At 64.6% G+C, this 23,429-nt stretch overlaps 1 protein-coding gene across 1 annotated transcript in view; it reads left to right on the top strand.

Moving 5' to 3' along the window:
• The window catches only part of XAB2 (XPA binding protein 2), a gene marked incomplete at its 5' end in the record, with an annotated part of 28,761 nt that extends 6,622 nt beyond the window's left edge, over positions 1 to 22,139 (top strand). Inside the window, 10 exon segments of the mRNA XM_084281084.1 lie at positions 3,156 to 3,287; positions 6,389 to 6,520; positions 9,804 to 9,917; positions 13,343 to 13,505; positions 16,721 to 16,911; positions 18,116 to 18,238; positions 19,505 to 19,676; positions 20,929 to 21,055; positions 21,535 to 21,617; positions 21,970 to 22,139. Coding sequence (XP_084137210.1) covers positions 3,156 to 3,287; positions 6,389 to 6,520; positions 9,804 to 9,917; positions 13,343 to 13,505; positions 16,721 to 16,911; positions 18,116 to 18,238; positions 19,505 to 19,676; positions 20,929 to 21,055; positions 21,535 to 21,617; positions 21,970 to 22,031 — 1,299 coding nt within the window.
• Positions 22,140 to 23,429: the final 1,290 nt, after the last annotated feature.

Below are 23,429 nucleotides of genomic sequence, written 5' to 3'. Positions count from 1 at the left end.
CTTGCCCCCCTCTCCCCAGGCCCGCACCATCCTGACCAAGGCCATGCGGGTGCGGTTCCGGCACGTGGAGGACCTGAACCCCTTACCCTCCCCCAAAACCCTGTCCCCCTGTGTCCCCCCCCCCCTGACCCCCCAAAACTGTGTCCCCCACCCCTTGCCTGTGTCCCCCACCCCCTGACCCCCCCCAAAACCTTGCCCCCCTCTCCCCAGCCCTGCACCATCCTGACCAAGGCCACGCGGGTGCGGTTCCGGCACGTGGAGGACCTGAACCCCTTACCCTCCCCCAAAACCCTGTCCCCCCGTGTCCCCCACCCCCTGACCCCCCAAAACCGTGTCCCCCACCCCCTGAACCCCCCCAAAACCATGTCCCCCACCCCCTGCCTGTGCCCCCCACCCCCTGACCCCCCCCCAAAACCCTGCCTCCCCTCCAGCCCTGCACCATCCTCACCAAGGTCACCCCATCCCGTTCCAGCATGTGGAGGACCTGAACCCCTTACCCCTCCCCTAAAACCCTGTCCCCCCCGTCCCCCACCCCCTTACCCCCCCAAACCTGTCCCCCCAAGTCCCCCCACCCCCTGACCCCCCCCCAAAACCTTGCCCCCCTCTCCCCAGGCCCGCACCATCCTGACCAAGGCCACGCGGGTGCGGTTCCGGCATGTGGAGGACCTGAACCCCTTACCCTCCCCCAAAACCCTGTCCCCCTGTGTCCCCCACCCCCTTACCCCCCCAAAACCATGTCCCCCACCCCCTGCCTGTGCCCCCCACCCCCTGACCCCCCCCAAAACCTTGCCCCCCTCTCCCCAGCCCTGCACCATCCTGACCAAGGCCACGCGGGTGCGGTTCCGGCACGTGGAGGACCTGAACCCCTTACGCCCCCCCAAAACCCTGTCCCCCCGTGTCCCCCACCCCCTTACCCCCCCAAACCTGTCCCCCCAAGTCCCCCCACCCCCTGACCCCCCCAAAACCTTGCCCCCCTCTCCCCAGCCCTGCACCATCCTGACCAAGGCCACCCGGGTGCGGTTCCGGCACGTGGAGGACCTGAACCCCTTACCCCCCCAAAAAACCCTGTCCCCCCGTGTCCCCCATGCCCTGTGCCCCCCAAAACCGTGTCCCCCACCCCCTGCCTGTGCCCCCCACCCCCTTACCCCCCCAAAACCGTGTCCCCCCTCTCCCCAGCCCTGCACCATCCTCACCAAGGTCACCCCGTCCCATTCCGGCACGTGGAGGACCTGAACCCCTTATCCCCCCCCCAAAACCCTGTCCCCCTGTGTCCCCCACCCCCTTACCCCCCCAAAACCATCACCCCCACCCCCTGCCTGTGCCCCCCACCCCCTGACCCCCCCCCAAAACCCTGCCTCCCCTCCAGCCCTGCACCATCCTCACCAAGGTCACCCCATCCCGTTCCAGCATGTGGAGAACCTGAACCCCTTACCCCTCCCCTAAAACCCTGTCCCCCCCGTCCCCCACCCCCTTACCCCCCCAAACCTGTCCCCCCAAGTCCCCCCACCCCCTGACCCCCCCCAAAACCTTGCCCCCCTCTCCCCAGCCCCGCACCATCCTCACCAAGGCCACGCGGGTGCGGTTCCGGCACGTGGAGGACCTGAACGCCTTATCCCCCCCAAACCCTGTCCCCCTGTGTCCCCCACCCCCTTACCCCCCCAAAACCATCACCCCCACCCCCTGCCTGTGCCCCCCACCCCCTGACCCCCCCCCAAAACCCTGCCTCCCCTCCAGCCCTGCACCATCCTCACCAAGGTCACCCCATCCCGTTCCAGCATGTGGAGAACCTGAACCCCTTACCCCTCCCCTAAAACCCTGTCCCCCCCGTCCCCCACCCCCTTACCCCCCCAAACCTGTCCCCCCAAGTCCCCCCACCCCCTGACCCCCCCCAAAACCTTGCCCCCCTCTCCCCAGCCCCGCACCATCCTCACCAAGGCCACGCGGGTGCGGTTCCGGCACGTGGAGGACCTGAACGCCTTATCCCCCCCAAAACCCTGTCCCCCCGTGTCCCCCACCCCCTTACCCCCTCAAAACCGTGTCCCCCACCCCCTGAACCCCCCCAAAACCATCACCCCCACCCCCTGCCTGTGCCCCCCACCCCCTGAACCCCCCAAAACCTTGCCCCCCTCTCCCCAGCCCCGCACCATCCTGACCAAGGCCACGCGGGTGCGGTTCCGGCACGTGGAGGACCTGAACCCCTTACCCCCACCCCAAAACCCTGTCCCCCTGTGTCCCCCACCCCCTTTCCCCCCCAAAACCGTGTCCCCCACCCCCTGACCCCCCCCAAAACCATGTCCCCCACCCCCTGCCTGTGCCCTCCACCCCCTGACCCCCCCCCAAAACCCTGCTCCCCCCCTCCAGCCCTGCACCATCCTCACCAAGGCCACCCTGTCCCATTCCTGCACGTGGAGGACCTGAACCCCTTATCCCCCCCTAAAACCCTGTCTCCCCATGTCCCCCACCCCCTTCCCCCCCAAAACCGTGTCCCCCACCCCCTGAACCCCCCCAAAACCATCACCCCCACCCCCTGCCTGTGCCCCCCACCCCCTGAACCCCCCCAAAACCCTGCCCCCCCCTCCCCAGCCCCGCACCATCCTCACCAAGGTCACCCCATCCCGTTCCAGCACGTGGAGGCCCTGAACCCCTTATCCCCCCCCAAAACCCTGTCCCCCCCGTGTCCCCCACCCTTTACCCCCCAAAACCGTGTCCCCCACCCCCTGACCCCCCCCAAACCGTGTCCCCCACCCCCTGACCCCCCCCAAAACCTTGCCCCCCTCTCCCCAGGCCCGCACCATCCTGACCAAGGCCACGCGGGTGCGGTTCCGGCACGTGGAGGACCTGAACCCCTTATCCCCCCCAAAACCCTGTCCCCCTGTGTCCCCCACCCCCTGTGCCCCCCCAAACCTGTCCCCCCAAGTCCCCCCACCCCCTGAACCCCCCAAAACCTTGCCCCCCTCTCCCCAGCCCCGCACCATCCTCACCAAGGCCACGCGGGTGCGGTTCCGGCACGTGGAGGACCTGAACGCCTTATCCCCCCCAAAACCCTGTCCCCCCGTGTCCCCCACCCCCTTACCCCCTCAAAACCGTGTCCCCCACCCCCTGCCTGTGCCCCCCACCCCCTGACCCCCCCCAAAACCTTGCCCCCCTCTCCCCAGGCCCGCACCATCCTGACCAAGGCCACGCGGGTGCGGTTCCGGCACGTGGAGGACCTGGCCGCTGTCTGGTGTGAATTTGGGGAGATGGAGCTGCGCCACCAGAACTATGAGGAGGCCCTGCGCATCCTGAGGGTGCTGGGGGGGCACCCAAGGGTGCTGGGAGGGGGGCACAGATGGATTTTGGGGTCCTAAAGGGGGTGTTGGGGTCCTAAACGGGGATACTTGGGTCCTCAAAGAGATGGTTGGGTCTCAGCGGGGATGATGGGGTCTTCAAGGGGATGTTGGAGTCCCAAGGGAGATGTTGGGGTCCCCAAGGGACATGTTGGGGTCCCAGAGGGGATGTTGGGGTCCCAAGGGAGATGTTGGGGTCCCCAAAGAGATGGTGGGGTGCCAGAGGGGATATTAGGGTCCCAAGGGGGATATTGGAGTCCCAAGGGAGATGTTGGGGTCCCACAGGGGATGTTGGGGTCCCAAAAGGGGGTGTTGAGGTCCCAGAGGGGCTATTAGGGTCCTAAGGGAGATGGTTGGGTCCCATAGGGGATGTTGGGGTTCCCATGGGAGATGTTGGGGTCCCAAGGGGATGTTGGGGTCCCCAAAGAGATGTTGGGGTCCCTGAGGGGATATTAGGGTCCCAAGGGAGATGTTGGGGTCCCCAAAGAGATGTTGGGGTCCCAGAGAGGAAGTTGGGGTCCCCAAAGAGATGTTGGGGTGCCAGAGGGGATATTAGTGTCCCAGAAGGGATGTTGGGAGTCCCAAGGGAGATGTTGCGGTCCCAGAGGGGATGTTGGGGTCCCAAAAGGGGGTGTTGGGGTCCCAGAGGGGATATTAGGGTCCCAAGGGGGATATTGGGGTCCCAGAGAGGATGTTGGGGTCCCAAAAGAGATGTTGGGAGTCCCAGAGAGGATGTTGGGGTCCCAGAGGGGATGTTGGGGTCCCCAAAGAGGTGTTGGGGTCCCAGAGGGGATTTTGGGGTCCCAAGGGAGATGTTGGGGTCCCAGAGGGGATGTTGGGGTCCCAAGGGAGATGTTGATACTCCCAGAGAGGATGTTGGGGTCCCAGAGGGGATATTGGGGTCCCCAAAGAGATGTTGGGGTGCCAGAGGGGCTATTAGGGTCCTAAGGGAGATGGTTGGGTCCCACAGGGGATGTTAGGGTCCCCATGGGAGATGTTGGGGTCCCAGAGGGGGATGTTGGGGTCCCCAAAGAGATGTTGGGGTGCCAGAGGGGATATTAGGGTCCCAAGGGAGATGTTGGGGTCCCAGAGGAGATGTTGGAGTCCCAAGGGGTTGTTGGGGTCCCCAAAGAGATGTTAGGGTCCCAAGGGAGATGTTGGGGGTCCCAAGGGAGATGTTGGGGTCCCAGAGAGGGTGTTGGGGTCCCAGAGGGGATATTGGGGTCCCAAGGGAGATGTTGGGGTCCCAGAGAGGATGTTGGGGTCCCACAGAGGATGTTGGGGTCCCAAAAGGGGTGTTGGGGTCTCAGAGGGGATATTAGGCTCCCAAGGGAGATGGGTGGGTCCCAGAGGAGATGTTGGGGTCTCCAAGGGACATGTTGGGGTCCCAGAGAGGATGTTGGGGTCCCAAGGGGATGTTGGCGTCCCCAAAGAGATGTTGGGGTGCCAGAGGGGATATTAGGGTCCGAAGGGAGATGTTGGGGTGCCAGAGGGGATGTTGGGGTCCCAAGGGAGATGTTGGGGTCCCAGGAGAGATATTTGAGTCCCAAAGGGGATATTGGGGGTCCCCCAGGAAATGTTGGGAGTCCCAAGGGAGATGTTGGGGTCCCAGAGGGGATGTTGGGGTCCCAGAGGGGATATTAGGGTCCCAAGGGGGATATTGGGGTCCCAGAGAGGATGTTGGGGTCCCAAAAGAGATGTTGGGAGTCCCAGAGAGGATGTTGGGGTCCCAAAAGGGGGTGTTGGGGTCCCAGAGGGGATATTAGGGTCCCAAGGGGGATATTGGGGTCCCAGAGGGGATGTTGGGGTCCCAAAAGGGGTGTTGGGGTCCCAGAGGGGCTATTAGGGTCCCAAGGGAGAATGTTGGGTCCTACAGGGGATGTTGGGGTCCCAAGGGAGATGTTGGGGTGCCAGAGGGGATATTCGGGTCCCAAGGGAGATGTTGGGGTCCCAGAGGGGGATGTTGGGGTCCCCAAAGAGATGTTGGGGTGCCAGAGGGGATATTAGGGTCCCAAGGGAGATGTTGGGGTCCCAGAGAGGGTGTTGGGGTCCCAAGGGAGATGTTGGGGTCCCAGAGGGGATGTTGGAGTCCCAAGGGGATGTTGGGGTCCCCAAAGAGATGTTGGGGTCTCAGAGGGGATATTAGGCTCCCAAGGGAGATGGTTGGGTCCCAGAGGAGATGTTGGGGTCCCCAAAGAGATGTTGGGGTGCCAGAGGGGATATTAGGGTCCCAAGGGAGATGTTGGGGTCCCAGAGAGGATGTTGGGGTCCCAAGGGAGATGGTTGGGGTCCCCAAAGAGATGTTGGGGTGCCAGAGGGGATATTAGTGTCCCAGAGGGGATGTTGGGGTCCCAGAGGGGATATTAGGCTCCCAAGGGGGGTGTTGGTGTCCCAGAGGGGATGTTGGGGTCCCAAGGGGGATATTGGGGTCCCAGAGGGGATGTTGGGGTCCCAAGTGGATGTTGGGGTCCCCAAAGAGATGTTGGGGTCTCAGAGGGGATATTAGGCTCCCAAGGGAGATGGTTGGGTCCCAGAGGAGATGTTGGGGTCCCCAAGGGACATGTTGGGGTCCCAGAGGGGATGTTGGGGTCCCAAGGGAGATGTTGGGGTCCCAGAGGGGATATTAGGATCCCAAGGGAGATGTTGGGGTCCCACAGGAGATGTTGGGGTGCCAGGAGAGATATTTGAGTCCCAAAGGGGATATTGGGGGTCCCCCAAGAAATGTTGGGGTCCCAGAGGGGGTCTTGGGGTCCCCCAGGAGATCCTGGGGTCCCAGAGGGGGTCTTGGGGTCCCCCAGGAGATACTGGGGTCCCCCAGGAGATGTTGGGGTCCCAGAGGGGGTCTTGGGGTCCCCCAGGAGGTATTGGGGTCCCACAGGAGATGTTGGGGTGCACGCTCCACCTCGGGGTGGGGTGTGAAGATTCTGGGGGGGCTTGTTGAGGTGTGTGAGGAGTTTAGGGGGTTGTTGGGGTGTGTGAGGAGTTTGGGGGGGTTGTTGGGGGGTGTGTGGGTGTTGTGGGGTGCAGGGGTGACCCCCAAACTCTGTGTGACCCCCCCCCAGAAAGCCACAGCGCTGCCGGCCAAGCGCGCCGAGTACTTCGACTCCTCTGAGCCCGTCCAGAACCGGCTCTACAAGTCCCTCAAGGTCTGGTCCATGCTGGCCGACCTGGAGGAGAGTCTGGGGACCTTCCAGGTGGGTGTCACCCCCACCCTGACCCCCCCAAACCCCCCTGACACCCCAAAACCCCCCCCAATCCCCCTGACCCCTCTGCGGGTCCCATCTCCCCTTCCCGCCCCCTTTGCACCCTCCTGTCTCTTGTGGGGCTGTGTCTGCCCCTCAGCACCCACCCAGCTCACATGGGTGCCCCCCAGGAGACCCTGGGGACCTTCCAGGTGGGTGTCCCCCCCACCCTGACCCCCCCAAACCCCCCTGACACCCCCAAAACCCCCCCCAACCCCCCCGACCCCTCTGTGGGTCCCATCTCCCCCTCCTGCACCCTCCTGTCTCCTGTGGGGCTGTGTCCGTCCCTCAGCACCCACCCAGCTCACATGGGTGCCCCCCAGGAGAGTCTGGGGACCTTCGAGGTGGGTGTCACCCCCACCCTGACCCCCCCAAACCCCCCTGACACCCCAAAACCCCCCCCAATCCCCCCAACACCTCTGCGAGTCCCATCTCCCCCTCCCGCACCCTCCTGTCTCCTGTGGGGCTGTGTCCGTCCCTCAGCACCCACCCAGCTCACATGGGTGCCCCCCAGAACACCCTGGGGACCTTCCAGGTGGGTGTCCCCCCCACCCTGACCCCCCCAAACCCCCCTGACACCCCCAAAACCCCGCCCCAACCCCCCCGACCCCTCTGCGGGTCCCATCTCCCCTTCTCGCCCCCTTTGCACCCTCCTGTCTCCTGTGGGGCTGTGTCCGTCCCTCAGCACCCACCCAGCTCACATGGGTGCCCCCCAGGAGACCCTGGGGACCTTCCAGGTGGGTGTCACCCCCACCCTGACCCCCCCAAACCCCCCTGACACCCCCAAAATCCTCCCCCAATCCCCCCGACCCCTCTGCGGGTCCCATCTCCCCTTCTCGCCCCCTTTGCACCCTCCTGTCTCTTGTGGGGCTGTGTCCATCCCTCAGCACCCACCCAGCTCACATGGGTGCCCCCCAGGAGACCCTGGGGACCTTCCAGGTGGGTGTCACCCCCACCCTGACCCCCACAAACCCCCCTGACACCCCAAAACCCTCCCCTAATCCCCCCAACACCTCTGCGGGTCCCATCTCCCCCTCCCACACCGTCCTGTCTCTTGTGGGGCTGTGTCCATCCCTCAGCACCCACCCAGCTCACATGGGTGCCCCCCAGGAGAGTCTGGGGACCTTCCAGGTGGGTGCCCCCCCCACCCTGACCCCCCCAAACCCCCCTGACACCCCAAAACCCCCCCCCAATCCCCCCGACACCTCTGCGGGTCCCATCTCCCCTTCCCGCATCCTCCTGTCTCTTGTGGGGCCGTGTCTGCCCCTCAGCACCCACCCAGCTCACATGGGTGCCCCCCAGGAGAGTCTGGGGACCTTCCAGGTGGGTGTCACCCCCACCCTGACCCCCCCAAACCCCCCTGACACCCCCAAACGCCCCCCAATCTCCCCGACACCTCTGAGGGTCCCATCTCCCCCTCCCGCACCCTCCTGTCTCTTGTGGGGCTGTGTCCGTCCCTCAGCACCCACCCAGCTCAGATGGGTGCCCCCCAGGAGACCCTGGGGACCTTCCAGGTGGGTGTCACCCCCACCCTGACCCCCCCAAACCCCCCTGACACCCCCAAAACCCCCACCAATCCCCCCGACCCCTCTGCGGGCCCCATCTCCCCCTCCCGCACCCTCCTGTCTCCTGTGGGGCTGTGTCCGTCCCTCAGCACCCACCCAGCTCACATGGGTGCCCCCCAGAACACCCTGGGGACCTTCCAGGTGGGTGTCACCCCCACCCTGACCCCCCCAAACCCCCCTGACACCCCAACCCCCCCCCCCAACCCCCCCGACCCCTCTGTGGGTCCCATCTCCCCCTCCCGCACCCTCCTGTCTCCTGTGGGGCTGTGTCCGTCCCTCAGCACCCACCCAACTCACATGGGTGCCCCCCAGGAGACCCTGGGGACCTTCCAGGTGGGTGTCACCCCCATCCTGACCCCCCCAAACCCTCCTGACACCCCCAAAACCCCCCCCAATCCCCCCGACCCCTCTGAGGGTCCCATCTCCCCTTCCGCACCCTCCTGTCTCCTGTGGGGCCGTGTCCGTCCCTCAGCACCCACCCAGCTCACATGGGTGCCCCCCACCCCCACCCCTGGGTGCCCCCACACACCCCCTGCCCTTTTGGGGTGCCCCCCACATTGTCTTGCTCTTTTGGCCACCCCTGTGTCCTCTTTGGGTGCCCCCCCAGCACCCCCATGTTCCCTTTGGGTGCCCCCACAACACCCCACCTCCCCTCTGGGTGCCCCCTGGGTCCCCCCAGCACCTCTTTGGGTGCTCACAAAGCCCCCCAGTATCCCCCACCTCCCCTCTGGGTGCCCCTGGCCACCCCTCAGCACCCCCTGACCCCCTTTAGGTGCTACCAAAGCCCCCCAATATCCCATGCACCCACTTTGGGTACACCAACCCCCGCCCCCCAGCACCACCTGGACCCCTCTGGGTGCCCCCACAACACCCCACCTCCCCTTGGGTGCCCCCTGAACCCCCCCCAGCACCCTCTGCTCCTCTCTGGGTGCTCCCTGAACCCCCCCCCAACACCCCCTGGTCCCCTCTGGGTGCCCTCACAACATCCCACCTCCCCTCTGGGTGCCCCCTGAACCCCCCCAGCACCCCATGATCCCCTTTGGGTGCCCCCTGAACCCCCCCCAGCACCCCCTGGTCCCCTCTGGGTGCCCCCACAACACCCCATGATCCTCTTTGGGTTCCCCCTGAACCCCACCAGCACCCCCTGGTCCCCTTTTAGGTGCTCCCATGGCACCCCACCTCCCCTCTGGGTGCCCCCTAAACCCCCCCAGTACCCCCTGGTCCCCTCTGGGTGCCCCCACAACACCCCACCTCCCCTCTGGGTGCCTCCTGTGTCCCCCCCGCCCCCAGCACCCCCTGGTCCCCTCTGGGTGCCACCACAACACCCCACCTCCCCTCTGGGTGCCCCCTAAACCCACCCAGCACCCCCTGGTCCCCTTTTAGGTGCTCCCATGGCACCCCACCTCCCCTCTGGGTGCCCCCTGAACCCCCCAGCACCCCCTTGGTCCCCTTTTAGGTGCTCCCATGGCACCCCACCTCCCCTCTGGGTGCCCCCTTGCCCCCTACCTTCGGGTGCTCCCTCAACTCCCCCCCCCATATCCTCTCCATGTATCCCCAACCCCCACCCCCTCTATCTCCCTCCTGGGTGCTCCCCTCCCCTCTGAGGGTGCCGGGTGATGGGTGCTGCCCCCCCAGCTCCCCCCACCCATGGGTGCTGCCCCCTCCCCCAGTCCACCAAGGCCGTGTACGACCGGATCCTGGACCTGCGCATCGCCACCCCCCAGATCGTCATCAACTACGGGCTCTTCCTGGAGGAGCACGGCTACTTCGAGGAGAGCTTCAAGGTGGGACCCCACCCCAGGGTGGGGGGCACCCCAATCAGGCTGGGGGGGACCCTAGAGGAGCCCTGGGAACCGGGGAGGGGGGATGGGGAGACGCCATGGGGACCTTGGGACCAGGGAAGGTGGAGGGGGGGGGGAAACGTGGAGGAGGGTGGTGGGGACACCATGGGGACCTTGTGACTGGGAGGGTGCTGGGGACACCCCAGTGGGACCTGGTGACCAAGGAGGGTGTTGGGGACACCATGGGGACCTTGTGACCATGGGAGGGTGTTGGGGACACCCCAGTGGGACCTGGTGACCAAGGAGGGTGGTGGGGACATGGAGGAGGGTGTTGGGGACACCATGGGGACCTTGTGACCATGGGAGGGTCTTGGGGACACCCCAGTGGGACCTTCTGACCTGGGAGGGTGAGGGGGGGACACCCCAAAGAGACCCTGTGACTGGGGAGGGGGCTGGGGACACCCCAGTGGGACTTGGTGACCAAGGAGGGTGCTGGGGACACCCCAGTGGGACCTTGTGACCATGGGAGGATGCTGGGGACACCCCAGTGGGACATTGTGACTGGGGAGGGTCTTGGGGACACCCCAGTGGGACCTGGTGACCAAGGAGGGTGGTGGGGACATGGAGGTGGGTGTTGGGGACACCATGGGGACCTTGTGAGCATGGGAGGGTGTTGGGGACACCTCAGTGGGACCTTCTGAACAGGGAGGATGGTGGGGACACCCCAAAGGGACCCTGTGACTGGGGAGGGGGCTGGGGACACCCCAGTGGGACCTTCTGACCAGGGAGGGTGAGGTGGGAACACCCCAAAGGGACCCTGGGACTGGGGAGGGTCTTGGGGACTGGAGAGGGTCTTGGGGACACCCCAGTGGGACCTGGTGACCAAGGAGGGTGTTGGGGACACCCCAGTGGGACCTGGTGACCAAGGAGGGTGGTGGGGACATGGAGGTGGGTGTTGGGGACAAGCCAGTGGGACCTGGTGCCCATGGGAGGGTGTTGGGGACATCCCAGTGGGACCTGGTGCCCATGGGAGGGTCTTGGGGACACCCCAAAGGGACCTTGTGACTGGGGAGGGTCTTGGGGACACCCCAGTGGGACCTGGTGACTAAGGAGGGTGGTGGGGACATGGAGGAGGGTGGTGGGGACACCCCAGTGGGACCTGGTGACCAAGGAGGGTGGTGGGGACATGGAGGAGGGTGTTGGGGGACACCATGGGGACCTTGTGACTGGGGAGGGTCTTGGGGACACCCCAGTGGGACCTGGTGACCAAGGAGGGTGTTGGGGACACCATGGGGACCTTGTGCCCATGGGAGAGTGTTGGGGACACCCCAGTGGGACCTGGTGACCAAGGAGGGTGTTGGGGACACCATGGGGACCTTGTGCCCATGGGAGAGTGTTGGGGACACCCCAGTGGGACCTGGTGACCAAGGAGGGTGTTGGGGACACCCCAGTGGGACCTTGTGACTGGGGAGGGTCTTGGGGACACCCCAGTGGGACCTGGTGACCAAGGAGGGTGTTGGGAACCTGGATGAGGGTCTTGGGGACATCCCAGTGGGACCTGGTGCCCATGGGAGGGTGCTGGGGACACCATGGGGACCTTGTGACCTGGGGAGGGTCTTGGGGACACCCCAGTGGGACCTGGTGACCAAGGAGGGTGGTGGGGACATGGAGGTGGGTGTTGGGGACACCATGGGGACCTTGTGCCCATGGGAGGGTGTTGGGGATACCCCAGTAGGACCTGGTGACCAAGGAGGGTGGTGGGGACATGGAAGAGGGTGTTGGGGACACCCCAGTGGGACCTGGTGACCAAGGAGGGTGTTGGGGACACCATGGGGACCTTGTGCTCATGGGAGGGTCTTGGGGACACCCCAGTGGTTACTGGTGACCAAGGAGGGTGTTGGGGACATGGAAGAGGGTGTTGGGGACACGCCAGTGGGACCTGGTGACTAAGGAGGGTGGATGGTGGGGACATGCAGGCGGGTGTTGGGGACACCATGGGGACCTTGTGCCCATGGGAGGGTGGTGGGGACACCCCAGTGGGACCTGGTGACCAAGGAGGGTGTTGGGGACACCATGGGGACCTTGTGACCATGGGAGGGGTGATGGGGACACCCCAGTGGGACCTTGTGACTGAGGAGGGTGTTGGGGACACGCCAGTGGGACCTGGTGACCAAGGAGGGTGGTGGGGACATGGAAGAGGGTGTTGGGGACACCCCAGTGGGACCTGGTGACCAAGAAGGGTGGTGGGGACACCATGGGGACCTTGTGCCCATGGGAGGGTCTTGGGGACACCCCAGCGGGACCTGGTGACCAAGGAGGGTGGTGGGGACATGGAGGAGGGTTTTGGGGACACCCCAGTGGGACCTGGTGACCAAGGAGGGTGTTGGGGACACCATGGGGACCTTGTGCTCATGGGAGGGTCTTGGGGACACCCCAGTGGTTACTGGTGACCAAGGAGGGTGTTGGGGACATGGAAGAGGGTGTTGGGGACACGCCAGTGGGACTTGGTGACCAAGGAGGGTGGTGGGGACATGGAGGAGGGTGGTGGAGACACCATGGGGACCTTGTGACTGGGGAGAGTGTTGGGGACACCCCAGTGGGACCTGGTGACCAAGGAGGGTGTTGGGCACCCCATGGGGACCTTGTGCCCATGGGAGGGTCTTGGGGACACCCCAGTGGAACCTGGTGACCAAGGAGGGTGTTGGGGACACCCCAGTGGGACCTGGTGACCAAGGAGGGTGGTGGGGACACCATGGGGACCTTGTGACTGGGGAGGGTGCTGGGGACACCCCAGTGGGACCTTGTGACCAGGGAGGGTGTTGGGGACACCATGGGGACCTTGTGACCATGGGAGGATGCTGGGGACACCCCAGTGGGACCTGGTGACATGGAGGAGGGTGTTGGGCACCCCATGGGGACCTTGTGCCCATGGAAGAGGGTGTTGGGGACACCCCAGTGGGACCTTCTGACCAAGGAGGGTGTTGGGGACACCATGGGGACCTTGTGCCCATGGAAGAGGGTGTTGGGGACACCCCAGTGGGACCTTCTGACCAAGGAGGGTGTTGGGGACCCCATAGGGACCTTGTGCCCATGGGAGGGTGTTGGGGACATGCCAGTGGGACCTGGTGACCAAGGAGGGTGTTGGGGACATGGAGGAGGGTGGTGGGGACACCATGGGGACCTTGTGACTGGGGAGGGTGTTGGGGACACCCCAGTGGGACCTGGTGACCAAGGAGGGTGGTGGGCACCCCATGGGGACCTTGTGCCCATGGGAGGGGTGTTGGGGACACCCCAGTGGGACCCTGGCCACTGGTGCCACCCCAAACCAAACCCCGGGGGTGTCTCCATCCCCGCTCCCAGCCATGGACTGGCGGGTTGGTGACACTGTGCTCCCATGGGTGCCCCCCACCCCCTGGGTGCCCCCTCAGGCGTACGAGCGCGGCATCGCGCTGTTCCGCTGGCCCAACGTGGCGGACATCTGGCACACCTACCTCAGCAAGTTCGTCACGCGCTACGGCGGCCGCAAGCTGGAGCGGGCGCGGGACCTCTTCGAGCAGGCGCTGGATGGGTGCCCCCCCAAATACGCCAAGAGTAAGGCTGGGGGGGGTATGGATGGGGGGTGATGGGTGGGGGGCACCTACGGGGTGAGGAGGCTGGGGGAGGTGGGGGGAGGTGGGGGGAGATGGGGTTTTGGGGCGATGTGGGGTGGTGGAGGGGTCTGGGGGGGTTGGGGGTGGTGGGTGCACTGTGGGGGTTGGGTGGGGAGGGGAGAGGGGCACCTATGGGGATGATGGGTGCTGGTGGGTGATGATGATGGTGGTGGAGGCTGTTGGATGATGGTGATGATGATGATGATGATGATGGTGGTGTTGGAGGCTGTTGGATGATGGTGATGATGATGATGATGATGATGATGATTGATGATGATGATGGTGATGATGATGATGGTGGTGGTGGAGGCTGTTGGGTGATGATGATGGTGATGATGATGATGATGATTGATGATGATGATGATGGTGATGATGATGGTGGTGGAGGCTGTTGGATGATGGTGGTGATGATGATGATGATGATTGATGATGATGATGATGGTGGTGGAGGCTGTTGGATGATGGTGATGATGATGATGATGATGATGATTGATGATGATGATGATGATGGTGGTGGAGGCTGTTGGATGATGGTGATGATGATGATGATGATGATGATTGATGATGATGATGATGATGATGGTGGTGGAGGCTGTTGGATGATGGTGATGATGATGATGATGATGGTGGTGGAGGCTGTTGCGTGATGGTGATGATGATGATGGTGATGGTGGTGGAGGCTGTTGGATGATGGTGATGATGATGATGATGGTGGTGGTGGAGGCTGTTGGGTGATGGTGATGATGATGATGGTGGTGGAGGCTGTTGGGTGCCAGTGGGTGGTGATGATGATGGTGGTGGTGGATGCTGTTGGGTGCCAGTGGGTGATGATGATGATGGTGGTGGTGGAGGCTGTTGGGTGATGGTGATGATGATGATGGTGGTGGTGGAGGCTGGTGGGTGCCAGTGGGTGGTGATGATGATGATGGTGGGTGCCAGTGGGGGCTGTTGGGGGCCAGTGGGAGTCAGTGGTGGTGCCACTGGGTACCCATGGGTGCTGCTTGGAGCAGGCGCTGGATGGGTGCCCCCCCAAATATGCCAAGAGTAAGGCTGGGGGGGGTATGGGTGGGGGGTGATGGGTGGGGGGCACCTACGGGGTGAGGAGGCTGGGGGAGGTGGGGGGAGGTGGGGTTTTGGGGTGACGTGGGGTGGTGGTGGGGTTTGGGGGGGGTTGGGGATGGTGGGTGTTGGGGTGGGTGCACAGTGGGGGTCGGGGGGGTTGGGGAGGGGGGCACCCATGGGGATGATGGGTGCTGGTGGGTGATGATGATGGTGGTGGAGGCTGTTGGGTCCCAGTGGGTGGTGATGATGATGATGATGATGATGATGATGATGATGATGATGATGATGATGATGATGATGATGATGATGATGATGATGGTGGAGGCTGTTGGGTGCCAGTGGGTGGTGATGATGATGATGATGATGATGATGATGATGATGATGATGATGGTGGAGGCTGTTGGGTGCCAGTGGGTGGTGATGATGATGATGATGATGATGATGATGATGATGATGATGATGATGATGATGATGATGGTGGTGGAGGCTGTAGGGTGCCAGTGGGTGGTGATGATGATGATGATGATGATGGTGGAGGCTGTTGGGTGATGGTGATGATGATGGTGATGGTGGAGGCTGTTGGGTGCCAGTGGATGATGATGATGATGATGATGATGGTGGAGGCTGTTGGGTGCCAGTGGGTGATGATGATGATGATGGTGGTGGAGGCTGTTGGGTGCCAGTGGGTGGTGATGATGATGGTGGTGGAGGCTGTTGGGTGCCAGTGGGTGGTGATGATGATGATGATGATGATGGTGGAGGCTGTTGGGTGATGGTGATGATGATGATGGTGGTGGAGGCTGTTGGGTGCCAGTGGGTGGTGATGATGATGATGATGATGATGGTGGAGGCTGTTGGGTGATGGTGATGATGATGATGATGGTGGAGGCTGTTGGGTGCCAGTGGGTGGTGATGATGATGATGATGGTGGTGGTGGTGGAGGCTGTTGGGTGCCAGTGGGTGATGATGATGATGGTGGTGGAGGCTGTTGGGTGCCAGTGGGTGATGATGATGATGATGATGGTGGTGGAGGCTGTTGGATGATGGTGATGATGATGATGATGATGATGATGATGATGGTGGTGGAGGCTGTTGGATGATGGTGATGATGATGATGGTGGTGGAGGCTGTTGGATGATGGTGATGATGATAATGGTGGTGGAGGCTGTTGGGTGCTAGTGGGTGATGATGATGATGGTGGTGGGTGCTGATGGGTGCCAGTGGGTGGTGATGATGATGATGATGATGGTGGGTGCCAGTGGGGGCTGTTGGGGGTCAGTGGGAGCCAGTGGTGGTGCCACTGGGTACCCATGGGTGCTGATGGGTGCTGCTGGATGTCACTGGGTGCTGCTGATGGATGATGATGGATGATGATGGGTGATGATGGATGCTGTTGGGTGCTGCTGATGGATGATGATGGGTGATGATGGGTACCATTGGCTACCGTTGGGTGCTGATGGGTACCACTGGGTACCGCTGGGTGCCTCTGGACCCTGATGGGTGCTGCTGGGTGCTGCTGATGGGTGATGATGGGTACCACTGGGTACCATTGGGTGCTTCTGAGCCCTGATGGGTGCTGCTGGGTGCTGATGACGATCATGCTAATGGATGATGATGGGTGATAATGGATGATGATGGATGATGATGGGTGCCGTTGGGTGCCTCTGGACCCTGATGGGTGCTGCTGGGTGCTGCTGATGGATGATGATGGATGATGATGGATGATGATGGGTGATGGTGGGTGATGGTGGGTGATGATGGGTGATGGGTGATGATGGGTGATGGTGGATACCATTGGCTACCATTGGGTGCCGATGGGTACCATTGGATACCGTTGGGTGCCTCTGGACCCTGATGGGTGCTATTGGGTGCTGATGATGGATGATGATGGGTGATGATGGGTGCTGATGGGTACCACTGGGTGCCGTTGGGTGCCTCTGGGCCCTGATGGGTGCTGATGATGGGTGATGATGAATGATGATGGGTGATGATGGATGATGATGGGTGATGATGGGTGATGATGTATACCATTGGCTACCGTTGGGTGCCGATGGGTGCCACTGGACCCTGATGGGTGCTGCTGGGTGCCCGCAGCCATCTACCTGCTGTACGCGCAGCTGGAGGAGCAGTTCGGGCTGGCGCGGCACGCCATGGCGGTGTACGAGCGCGCCACGCGCGCCGTGCTGCCCTCCCAGCAGCACGCCATGTTCAACATCTACATCCGCCGCGCCGCCGAGCTCTACGGCGTCACCCACACCCGGCCCATCTACCAGAAGGCCATCGAGGTGGGGGGGCTGGGGGGCACCTACGTGGGTGGGGGGTGGGGGGACATTGGGATCTGGGGAGGGAGGGGTACAGGGTGGGGGGGTTGGGGATGGGGAGGGGGTGTGGGTGACAGTGGGGGGGTATGGGGATGGGGTGGGGGGTGTGGGGGGGTATGGGGATGGGGTGGGGGGGTTGGGGATGGGGAGGAGGTTGGGGGTGCACAGGGATTGGGGAGGGGGGGATGGGGACCCTTGGTTGGGGGGCATGGGGTGTCATGGGGTGGGGGCACACCCTGGGGTCCTGACGTCAGCTGTGGGGTGCTGACATCATCCCCTGGGTGCTGATGTCACTCCTGGGTGCTGACATCATCCACGGGGTGCTGCCTTCCCCCATGGGTGCTGATGCTCCTTCCTGGGGTGCTGACGTCACCCTGGGGCGCTGAGGTCACCGCTGGGCGCTGAAGTCACCGCTGGGTGCTGAGGTCACCCCCTGGGTGCTGACGTCACCCCTGGGTGCTGACGTCACCCATGGGGTGCTGCCTTCCCCCACGGGTGCTCATGCTCTCCATGGGGGCTGATGTTCCTTCCGGGGTGCTGAGGTCACCCTGGGGTGCTGACATCACCCCCTGGGTGCTGACATCACCCCCTGGGTCCTGATGTCACCCCTGGGGTGCTGACATCACCCCTGGGTCCTTATGTCACCTCTGGGGTGCTGACATCACCCCCTGGGTGGTGACGTCACCCCCTGGGTCCTGATGTCACCCCTGGGGTGCTGACTTCATCCACGGGGTGCTGCCTTCCCCCATGGGTACTGATGTCACTCCTGGGGCGCTGATGTCACCGCTGGGCACTGCCTTCCCCCATGGGTGCTGATGCTCTTCATGGGGGCTGATGTTCCTTCCTGGGTGCTGACATCACCCCCTGGGTCCTGACGTCACCCTGGGGTGCTGACATCACCCCCTGGGTCCTGATGCTCTCCATGGGGGCTGATGTTCCTTCCTGGGTCCTGACGTCACCCTGGGGTGCTGACATCACCCCCTGGGTCCTGATGTCACCCCTGGGTGCTGACGTCACCGCTGGGCGCTGACATCACCCCCTGGGTGCTGACATCATCCACGGGGTGCTGCCTTCCCCCATGGGTGCTGATGCTCTCTGTGGGGGCTGATGTTCCTTCTGGGGTGTCCTGATGTCACCCCTGGGGTGCTGACGTCACCGCTGGGCGCAGGTGCTGGGCGACGACGCGGCGCGGGAGCTGTGCCTGCGCTTCGCGGACATGGAGTGCAAGCTGGGGGAGGTGGATCGGGCCCGCGCCATCTACACCTACTGCTCCCAGATCTGCGACCCCCGGGTAGGGGGGCACCCAGGGGGGCTGGGGGGGCACCCAGGGGTTGGGCACCACAGAGTAGGGGGTACCCGGGGAGGTGGGCACCTGGGGAGGGGGGTTATGTGGGCAGGGGGGCACCCATGGGTGGGGGTACTTGGGGAGGGGGGTTATGTGGGCAGGGGGGCACCCATGGGTGGGGGTACCTGGGGAGGGGAGCACCCAAGGGTGGGGTGTGTCCAAGGGCAGGGGTAACCAGGGACAGGGGCAACCAAGGGTGGGGGGACCTTGAGGCTGTGGTGGGTCCCCAAGCCCACGGTGGGTCCCGAAGGCCACGAGGGTCCCACAAGTCCATGAGGGTCCCCAGGGCCATGAGGGTCCCCAAGGCCATGAGGGTCCCCAAGGCCGTGAGGGTCCCCAAGGTCATGGTGGGGCCCCAAGGTCATGGTGGGTCCCCAAGGTCAGTAGGGTCCCCAAGGTCATGGTGGGTCCCCAAGGCCATGAAGGTGTCCCCAAGGCCATGTGAGTCCCAAGCATGATGGGTCCCCAAGGCCGTGAGGGTCCCCAAGGCCACGATGGTCCCCAAGGCCACGAGGGTCCCACAAGGCCACGAGGGTCCCCAAGGCCATGGTGGGTCCCTAAGGTCATGGTGGGTCCCCAAGGCCATGAAGGGGTCCCCAAGGCCATGTGAGTCCCAAGCATGATGGGTCCCCAAGGCCATGAGGGTCTGCAAGGTCATGATGGGTCCCCAAGTCCATGAGGGTCCCACAAGTCATGAGGGTCCCCAAGGCCATGAGGGTTCCCAAGGCCGTGAGGGTCCCCAAGGCCATGACGGTTCCCAAGGCCGTGAGGGTCCCCACGGTCATGGTGGGTCCCCAAGGTCATGAGGGTCCCCAAGGCCATGTGAGTCCCAAGAATAGGGGATGTCCCCAAGGTCATGAGGGTCCCCAAGGCCATGGTGGGTCCCCAAGCTCAATAGGGTCCCCAAGGCCACGAGGGTCCCCAAGGCCACGTGGGTCCCAAGCATGGGGGGTCCCACAAGTCCATGAGGGTCCCCAAGGCCACGAGGGTCCCCCAAGGCCATGGTGGGTCCCCAAGCTCAGTAGGGTCCCCAAGGTCATGGTGGGTCCCCAAGGCCACGAGGGTCCCCAAAGCTGTGAGGGTCCCCAAGGCCACGAGGGTCCCCAAGGCCACAAGGGTCCCAAGAATAGGGGATATCCCCAAGGCCATGAGGGTCCCCAAAGCTGTGAGGGTCCCCAAGGTCATGTGTGTCCCCCCCCTGTCCCCCCCCAGATCACGGGCACCTTCTGGCAGACCTGGAAGGACTTTGAGATCCGCCACGGGAACGAGGACACGATCCGGGAGATGCTGCGCATCAAGCGCAGCGTCCAGGCCACCTACAACACCCAGGTCAACTTCATGGCCTCCCAGATGCTCAAGGTCTACAGCAACGCCACCGGCACCGGTCAGGCCTGGGGGGCACCCATGGGTGCTGGGGGGGCGTGAGGTGGGGGGGTGGGGGTGAGGGATGGGGAGTGGGGTGGGGGTGGTGGGGTGGCAGGGGCGTGGGGAGCACCAATCGGGATGGGGAGCACCATGGAGCATCAATTGGGATGGGGGGTGCTGAGGGGCACCCATGGGTGCTGTGGGGTGGGGGTGGGGGGTCTTGGGGTGGGGTGAAGGTGGTGGGGTGGCAGGGGGGTGGGGAGCACCAGTTGGGATGGGGAGCACCATGGAGCATCAATTGGGATGGGGGGTGTTGAGGGGCACTGAGGGCACCCATGGGTGCTGGGGGGGGTGGGGTGGGGGGGTGGGGGTGAGGGCTGGGGAGTGGGGTGAAGGTGGTGGGGTGGCAGGGGCATGAGGAGCACCGATTGGGATGGGGAGGAAGCACCATGGAGCATCAATTGGGATGGGGGGTGTTGAGGGGCACTGGGGGCACCCATGGGTGCTATGGGGTTGGGGTGGGGTGGAGTGGGGGGTCTTGGGGTGGGGTGAGGGTGGTGGGGTGGCAGGGGCGTGGGGAGGACCAACTGGGATGGGGAGGACCATGGAGCATCAATTGGGATGGGGGGTGTTGAGGGGCACCAGGGGGCACCCATGGGTGCTGGGGGGTGCAGATGGGGGTGCTGTGGGCCTGACCCTGCCCCCCCCCCCCCCCCAATGAGCCCCCCAAACCCCCCTGTTTCCCCCATCCCCCCCAGTGTGGGACCCGCCCCGTCACAGGGATGGGGGTTCATTCAGTGGCATGGGGGGTACTGGGGACACCCATGGGTGCTGGGGGGTGCATATGAGGGTGCTGTGGGTCTGACCCTGCCCCCCCACCCCCCAGTGACCCCCCCAACCCCCAATGACTCCCCCCAAACCCCCCTGTCCCCCCCAGTGTCGGACCTGCCCTGTCACAGGGATGGGGGGGCATTCAGTGGCATGGGGGGTACTGGGGGGCACCCATGGGTGCTGGGGGGGTGCAGATGGGGGTGCTGTGGGTCTGACCCTGCCCCCCCCACCCCCCAATGACCCCCCCCAACCCCAATGAGCCCCCCCAAACCCCCCCATCCCCCCCAGTGTCAGACCTACCCCGTCACAGGGATGGGGGGGCATTCAGTGGCATGGGGGGTACTGGGGGGCACCCATGGGTGCAGATGGGGGTGCTGTGGGTCTGACCCTGCCCCCCCCACCCCCTAATGACCCCCCCAAACCCCCCCTGTGCCCCCCAGTGTCTGACCTGGCCCCCGGGCAGAGCGGGCTGGATGACATGAAGCTGCTGGAGCAGCGGGCGGAGCAGCTGGCGGCCGAGGCGCAGAGAGACACCCCCCGGCCCAAGGACAGGCTCCTCTTCGTCAGGTGGGCACCCCGACCCCCACCCACACCCCCCAACACCCCCCACACCCCCCACACCCCCCCCAGAACCCCCCCTGGGTGTCCTCACCCTGGGTGTCCCCTGCTCGAGGGGGCACCTACATGGGGTCGGGCTGGGTGGGGAGGGGGCACCCACTCAGCACCCTGGACTCCTTTGTGGGTGGGGGGCACTTATATGGGTGGGGGGTACTTGTGACATCCTTGGGGTCCCCCCCTGGCTGGGTGGGGGGCACCCACTCAGCTCCCTGTGCCCCTCCCCCCCGCCTCAACTGAGGTGGGTGGGGGGCACCCACTCAGCTCCCTGTGCCCCCCATCCTGCCTCAACTGAGGTGGGTGGGGGGCACCCACTCAGCTCCCTGGGTCCCCTCTCTAGACACGCCCCCCCCTCCCCCAACCCTCCCTCTGGGGTCACCCCTGTGCTCCCCCCACCCATGGGTGCCCCCTGACGCTGATGGGGGGTGCAGGGCCGAGGGGGGGGCTCTGGCCTCTCTGTCCCCCCAGGGGAACCCCGACGAGATCGACCTGGGTGACGAGGACGAACCTGACGGTACCTGGGGGGGGGGGTCATGGGGTGGGGGGGCCCTGGGGGTGGGTTGGGGTCACCGTAGGGGGGGTTATAGAGGGAATTGGGGTGCCCAGGGGTGGGTTATGGGACCCCTGGGGGTATTGGGGGGGAGAATGGGGGGGTGGGGGTGAGGGACCCCCCCTCAAATCTCACTCCCCACCCCGGGTGGGGGGTTATGGGGGGGGTGGGGACACCGTAGGGGGGGTTATAGAGGGGATTGGGGTGCCCGGGGGGGGTTATGGGACCCCTGGGGGTATTGGGTGGGGGTGGGGGGGGGGCAGGATGGGGTGAGGGACCCCTCCCCAAATCTGACCCCCCCACTTTGCCCCCCCAGAGGTGCAGCTGGAGCAGAAGCAGGTCCCCTCCTCAGTCTTTGGGGGGCTCAAGGACAACTGAAGACCCCCCCCGGACCCCCCCCCAGACAACCCCCCACCCCAACCACACCAGGACCCCTCTCTGGACCCCCCCAAAACGCCCCCCCCACGACCCCCCCCCCCTTAATAAACCCCATTTATACAAAACATTTGGGTGGTGCCTTTTTTGGGGGGGGGGTGATGACGACACCCAGACACCCCCTTACCCAGCAGTGGGGACCCCAGACACCCCCCCGACCCCCCCCCCCCAATTTGTTGCCCCCCCCAAACCACACAACCACCATTAAGTTACTTTATTAAGTGACAATGACACTGGGGGGGGCACACACATGACCCCCCCCCCCACCCCCAAAACCACAACCCCCCCCCTTCACCGTGCGACACCAGCCCCCCCTCAACCCCCCCACCCCCTCACCATATACAGGGGGGACACGACCCCCCCCCCAGCCCCCAGCCCCATATTTTGGGGGGGGGGGGGGGGGCACAGAGCCAGCAGCACCTTGAGGATGTGGGGCTGGGGGACAGACACACCCCCCCCCCCCCCCCCCCAAAAATCAGCCCCCCCCTCCTCTGGGGGGGGGGGGCACAGGGGACTTCTAAGCAGGGGGGAGGGGGAGGTGTGTACACACCACCCCCCCCCAAAATCTGCCCCCAAGCCCTGGGGGGTGGCACCAGGCACAGGTTTTGGGGGGTGGGCACAACTGGGACCCCCCCCCAGCCCTTAACTGCACCCCCCACCAGTGTGGCGTTGGGGGTGGGGGGCTATGACAACCCCCCACCCAGTGTCACCCCCCAGCTGTGTGTGTCCCCCCCGTGGCACCAAAGTTGGGGTTCAGGGGGGTGGTTTTTGGGGGGGGGGCAGCCCCAACACCCCCCCCCCCCATTATGTTACCCCCCCCTTACTGTATTCTCCCCATCCCCAAACCGCGGGGGGGGGGCTGCAGCACCCCTTGGCAGCATCCCCCTTGTGTGCCCCCCCCCAAAATATTTGGGGGGGGGAGCAGGGGAGGGAGAAAGGCACAACACCCCCCCCCAGCCCCTTTGCCCCTCCGCCCCCCCCTTAGGTGCCATGATTCTGGGGGGGGGGGGGGGCAGTACTTCCCCCCCCTCCAAAAAAAATTTGGGGGGTGCTGGTTCCAATGTGACCCCCCATTTTCTCGACCCCCCCTTTCACTTTGGGGTGCCGGGTTTTTTGGGGGTGGGGGGGCTTCCAGTGCTGCCAGGGGGGGTCAAAAGGCACACCCCCTCCTCCCTCCCACTCCATGATGCTGGGGGGGGCAGTACTTTTCCCCCCCTCTCCAAAAAATCTGGGGGGGTTGAGTCCAATGTGACCCCCCCATTTCCTAGACCCCCCCCTTTCTTTTTGGGGTGCGGGGTTTTTGGGGGTGGGGGCTGCTTCTGAGGGGGGGGGGTGGGGCAT

The sequence above is a fragment of the Gallinula chloropus genome (assembly GCF_964237585.1).
Source record: "Gallinula chloropus genome assembly, contig: HAP1_SCAFFOLD_535, whole genome shotgun sequence".
Taxonomy (NCBI): domain Eukaryota; kingdom Metazoa; phylum Chordata; class Aves; order Gruiformes; family Rallidae; genus Gallinula; species Gallinula chloropus.
The sequence above is the reverse complement of the archived record's forward strand: the minus strand, read 5'-3'. Positions and strand labels throughout refer to the sequence as shown.